At 35.9% G+C, this 6,016-nt stretch overlaps 1 protein-coding gene across 1 annotated transcript in view; it reads left to right on the top strand.

The window, feature by feature from the left end:
- Nucleotides 1-352: 352 nt before the first annotated feature.
- The window catches only part of Pth2r (parathyroid hormone 2 receptor), a 50,963-nt gene continuing 45,299 nt past the window's right edge, over nucleotides 353-6,016 (top strand). Inside the window, exons 1-3 of the mRNA XM_042679215.1 lie at nucleotides 353-422; nucleotides 557-672; nucleotides 5,152-5,249. Coding sequence (XP_042535149.1) covers nucleotides 374-422; nucleotides 557-672; nucleotides 5,152-5,249 — 263 coding nt within the window. The 5' untranslated portion in view covers nucleotides 353-373. The remainder of the gene's footprint in view (nucleotides 423-556; nucleotides 673-5,151; nucleotides 5,250-6,016) is intronic.

Below are 6,016 nucleotides of genomic sequence, written 5' to 3'. Positions count from 1 at the left end.
TGTGCTTGCCAGGCTGGTCTTCTACCACATGAGCCATACTTTCTAAAGCTTTGCTTTACAAAATTAAAACATTCAAATCACTGCTAAAGTATGGCTCGTGTGGTAGAGCCACATGGGTCTTTCTTCAGAGACCCATTCAGGCTGATGAATTTTGAAATACTCACCTCCAATCTATGCCATTTTAGTTTCAAACAGTTATGGTGGTTTTACTTTTTTTTGGGCCAGTCGTCTGAAATGTATTTTGAATATCTTTGTTCTCTACTTTTCTCTATTGTTTTCTCATTGTTCTTATTTTCTTTTTTCCTCATCAGAAGGTAATTGCTTTCCTGAGTGGGATGGACTCATCTGCTGGCCCAGAGGGACGGTGGGGAAAATGTCTGCGGTGCCATGTCCTCCTTACATTTATGACTTCAATCATAAAGGTATTGAATTTTTCTTAAATTGAAATGGAAAGTTTGCGATATTCCTTCCTTTCTTTCTTCCCTTTTTCATTTTTTATTTTTGTGATAGACTCCCGTGGAACTGAGCTACCTCGGCCCCTTTTTATGTCTTACAGGAGTCGCTTTACGACATTGTACTCCCAATGGAACATGGGATTTTATGCACAGCTCAAATAAAACATGGGCTAATTATTCAGACTGCTTTCTGCAGCCAGATATCAATGTAGGCAAGGTAATGACATTTTTCATGTTTGTGAATCCCTAAGGGAAAGCAGGATGATGATTCTATGCAGTTTTTGATTGCTAACCATTAATGTCTTTGCTGTATGATGCAAAGATCATAATAGATAAGGCAGTGATAGACTTTTTCAGATGCCTGTGAAATATACTGGTGATACTTTCCTTAGTTCATAGATACCTGGCTAAGAGACCTACATATATGCTTATAAAAATAACATTTTGTATTTATTTCAAGTTATTATTAAGCTTACATTATCTTATTATACATTATGTATAAACTCAAATAGATTCAATTTTAGTGATCTGTGAGTGACTAAATTATCTATATTCTTGCATGGTTTTATCATTTAGAAGAAGCCCTTTCACTTTCTAAGATTTACCAGTAGATAATTTCATTAGTACACGATAGATTAGAATTGTAGAATTAAAGAAGAGCAAGGGGCATCATGTGAGTTTTCTGGCACAGTACCTTTATTTCACAGAGGTGAATCAATTGAGAACTAGAAGTGGATGGTCCAAGTGACCAAGTGACATTGCTTGCTCAAGGCAGAGTCTGGAGCAAAGCCCTGATGTCCTAACTGCTCATAAGTGGTGTTTGTAATATAGTGATCATATGTATACTTTAAAAGCTACAACAGGTACTGTTAAGTTCTTTTTTAGATAGTTAAAAAGTTCTGTTGAAATTTATATCACATGGACCTGATAAGTAAAAGTGTGTAGTAATATGTACATGTAATAATGCTGGCGAGATCAGAGGGAAACTAGGAGGAGGACACAGAAACAGCGGGAAACGGGAAAACATATAACAGTGGGACCCATCAGCTGCACTGGTCATTGATCAAAACGAACTAAATAACTCAATGGCAGCAATGGAAGGGAGGGAATGAGTGGGAAAGAGGGAACAGCTGACACTAAGCAAAAGGAAAGAAATGTACATATCACCCGATGTGGAAGAAATAACTGTATTGTCAAAGCTCAAGAACTCATAAACTTTATAGACCACGATAAAGACAATTTGCTCCATGAAGGTTAGAATGTGTTCATGACTTTAAATTTCACAATACTGTGAAATTTGTGAAATTTGTGTAATCACTTAATCACAATAAGAAAATTGTTAAAAAAAATTAACATGAAAAAAATAATGCTGGAGGAAGCCGGATGCTGGTGGCTCATACCTGCAATCCTAGCTACTCAAGAGGCTGAGATCTGAGGATCCCAGTTCAAAGCCAGCCTGGGCAGGAAAGTCCGTGAAACTGTTATCTCCAATAAACCACCCCAAAACCAGAAGTGGTGCTGTGGCTCAAGTGGTCGAGCACTTACCTTGAGCTGAAGAGCTGAGGGACAGCACCCAAGCCGAGTTCAAGCCCCACGATTGACACCCTCCCCCCCCAAAAAAAGAAGAAAGAAAATAATAATGCTGGAGAGAAAATGGTAATTTGGTAAATAAATAATTTATATGAAAACCCTGAAGACAGTCCATTACACAGAGACTTTCCCCAAATTAGACATTTTTTTAAATTTTATTTTTTTTGTAAAGATGCTATACAGAGGGGTTACAGTTAACTAGTAAGGCAATGAGTACATTTCTTTCGAGGACTGTTACCCTTCCCTAGCATAGTGGGAGAACAAGACATTTTTTTCCTATACCTATTGATTTTTGGAGAAAGTAGGAAAAAGAACAGTAGGGGTAGAAGTGTTTGTGTATAAATAGAACTTTCATAATGTCTTTGAGGAAGTGCTACCACTTGAATGAGCTCTGTGGTAATTTGTTGAAAGACCTTTAGTTTTGTATTTCAAGGCTGTAAGTTTTTAGGTAAAAGTTGTCAATAAGAAGAGATGGTTATATATTTTATGTTACAACTGATGCCAACATTGAGTTAATAGAAAATCCTTCACATTGATTTTAGTCTCCTTGACAGCAAGAAACATTCATTGGTCATAGAAGTCATGTTTTAATTCAAAGCCTACAAAATGATTTGAGTTACTCTGAAAAAAAAGAGGAATAAACTTTCACTGATATTTAGTTAATTATGTAGTAATCTTTATTTGTGCATTGCATGATGACACATGCTAAGTTTTGAAAGGGTCATTATATTAAATCATGTATATAGAACCCAAACTTTGTAAGCATTCCTAGTAATTGCTATGCAAATAATTAACAATGGTTGATAAAACCTAAGACATGCAGTATTTTATATCAAAATGATTCAAACTGTGAAGAATTTTGTTAGCATAAATTAATTTAGCTCCATGAAAAATATGGAATATTTTCTTTTGTTTATGACTGTTAAGAAGTAATTTGAGAAGACTTAGGGAAAGCAAATATCTTCTAATAAGAGAGCTAGATGTTCCCTGAAGTGTTGATATACTGTAGGATAAAATATTGCTTATTTATGAGACATAAATGATTAATGGTTGAAATGAAATTATTTATTATAAGAAGTAAGAAGCTAAAAAAGCATGTATTGGGGACAAATGCCATTTTATATATATATGTATATATGTATATATATATTACATCTTTACTGGGGAAATAAGATTAAGATATTTTTACGTAATTATAATTTTTTTCTTTCAACAATTTCTATATCATTGGCTTGGCAAAATGGAGTGATTATTTTTGATAAGAAGAAAGGAAGGAGCTGTAATGATAGGACACAAGTTTATTATATTCCCTAGAATATAATATATATTCCCTAGAATATAGTATATAAAAGTAACAAAATAAGAATAAATTACTCAAGGAAATGAAAAACTTGCACATTGAAAACAATATGTTCATAAAAGAGTGGGAAGGACTGAGTAAGTGGCAAGAGATAAAGTGTCCCTGGATAGAAAGAAATATTGTTGAAATGTCCATATGACCGAAAGTGACTTACAGATGCAAGTAGTCCCTGTGCAAATACCAATGATAGAAATAGAAGAAATAGCTCTACTATTTGCATGAAACTCCAAGAGATCTTGAATTCTAAGATGTCCAAGAACATTCTAGAAGAATATGAGGTATGTGAACAGCAACAGAAATGGGAGCAGTGGATATGTAGAGGTGGGTGATGGGCAGCTTTTTAACTAGCAAAGGACACAAATGAACTTAGTTTGTCAAAACTGTTAAACTGCTCATATCAGATCTGTACATGTGAATTACAGCTCAAAAAAGCTAAAGAGAATCAGAAATATTATGCTCAGAAGGATATTTTCTTTCTTCTTCTTTTTTTAATTGTGAAAATACCATATAGAGGGGTTACAATTACATGGGCAAGGTAATGAGTACATTTCTTATCAAGCATTGTTGTCTCCTCCTTTGTTTTCCCCTTCTCATCCCTTCCCATTCCTCCTCCCTATCCCCCTCCCTATCCCTCCTACCCCATCCCCCTTACCCCATCCCCCCCAGCCCCCACCCCCCCAGCGCCAAAGTTGTAAAGTTCATTTTTCAACATAACGTCTTGTACATCTCATTGTTGCAATGGGTCCACCTGTATCCCTATTTAAACTATTTGTTTTTCCCTTCCCCTCCCCAAATTATACCAACATCAAATACAATAAAAACATGGGTTATACCTTGGGGGAAGGACAAAGCAACAAAGAAATATCTTATAAATATGTTAGAAGCAATCGCCAGAAAGAAAAAAATATTTGAGTCCTTATCTTGGGGTTCATTTCGCTTAACATCAACTTACCTGACCATTTCTGCTTGTCTCAGACATATACTAGTAATTGCAAATAAGGGAAACCATGGGACCTATGTTTCTTTGGGCCTGGCTTACTTCACTTAATATAATTTTTTTCCAAGTCTTTCCATTTCCTAACAAATAGAGCAATGTCATTCTTTCTGATGGAAGCATAGAATTCCATTGTGTATATATACCACATTTTCTTGATCCATTTATCTACTGAGGGACATCTGGGTTGGTTCCATATCTTAGCTATGGTAAAGACTTACAGAGAAACTTCTCTGAAGAGGAAAGAAGGATGGCCAATAGACACATGAAGAAATACTCAACCTCTCTAGCCATAAAAGAAAGGCAAATCAAAATAACATTGAGATTCCACTTCACCCCAGTTAGAATTACTATCATCAAGAACTCTAATAACAACAGATGCTGGAGGGAATATGGCCAAAAGGGAACCCCATTGCATTGTTGGTGGGTATGTAAACTTGTTCAACCACTCTGGAAAGCAGTATGGAGGTTCCTCAAAAGACTCCACATAGAGCTCCCCTATTACCCAGAAATCCCACTTTTGGGCATTTACCCAAATGATCACAAACAAGACCATACTAAAGCTACCAGCACAACTATGTTTATTGCAGCATTATTTACCATAGCTAAGATATGGAACCAACCCAGATGCCCCTCAGTAGATGAATGGATCAAGAAAATGTGGTATATATACACAATGGATTTCGTTTTTTAAAACCATTGTCCTGGTGAAAATATTCCTATGATATATGTGACTGCCTCTTTCACTTCAGCAAGAATTCTTCGAGAGCCTCTATATCTTATACACCATTGGCTACTCCATTTCCTTTGGCTCCCTGGCTGTGGCTATTCTCACCATTGGTTATTTCAGGTGAGTGACTCCTGTGCACCTTCTCCAGGAAGGGACGTGTCCTGATTCCACTGCTTGGAAGACATAGAGATTTGCATAATCAAAATCCCTAGTGATTTTCTCCAGCACAGGATATTGATTAAAACTTATTGTTATTATTTTATTTAAAATGTGTTTTTCAGTGACAAATTCTTTTTTTTTTTTTGTGTTGCTGATTCCATAGAAAGCATCCAGGCAGTATGAAACATCTAAGCCAATGCATCTGTATTTCAATATATTTATTTGCAAAGTAATGCAACATAGGGATTAAAACAACAACCTTTCATTCATGATATAAAGACTTGTTTTACTTGAACTCAGGGCCTGAGTGCTACGTCTGTACTCAAGGCTAGTGTTCTGCCACTTGGGCCACAGCTTTACTTCCATCCTTTCTGGTGGTTAATTGGAGATAAGAGTTTCACAGACTTTACTGCCAAGTCTTGCTTCCAACCATGATCCTCAGAGTAGTTAGGATTACACGTGTGAGCCACTGGCATCTGGCTTGTTTTACTTGGACAAATGATTTTGGCACCATTGGACAAAATTTGTTCCAAATGATTTGATCTTGACTGACTTTGGAGTGTGAGTTGACCCACTATAAACTTATTTCCAACTCCATTAATATAATCTAAACACAAATTTTGAGCTACAACCTAGAGATCTCTCAGAGTACCTCTTGAAGTTGTATTATAGTCTCATGATGCTTGTAGTTAGTTTGTGATTCCAATAGTTTACAAAATAAGTGGTAT

This window comes from Dipodomys spectabilis, unplaced genomic scaffold, assembly GCF_019054845.1.
Source record: "Dipodomys spectabilis isolate Male_0828 unplaced genomic scaffold, ASM1905484v1 ptg000051l, whole genome shotgun sequence".
NCBI lineage: Eukaryota > Metazoa > Chordata > Mammalia > Rodentia > Heteromyidae > Dipodomys > Dipodomys spectabilis.
The sequence above is the reverse complement of the archived record's forward strand: the minus strand, read 5'-3'. Positions and strand labels throughout refer to the sequence as shown.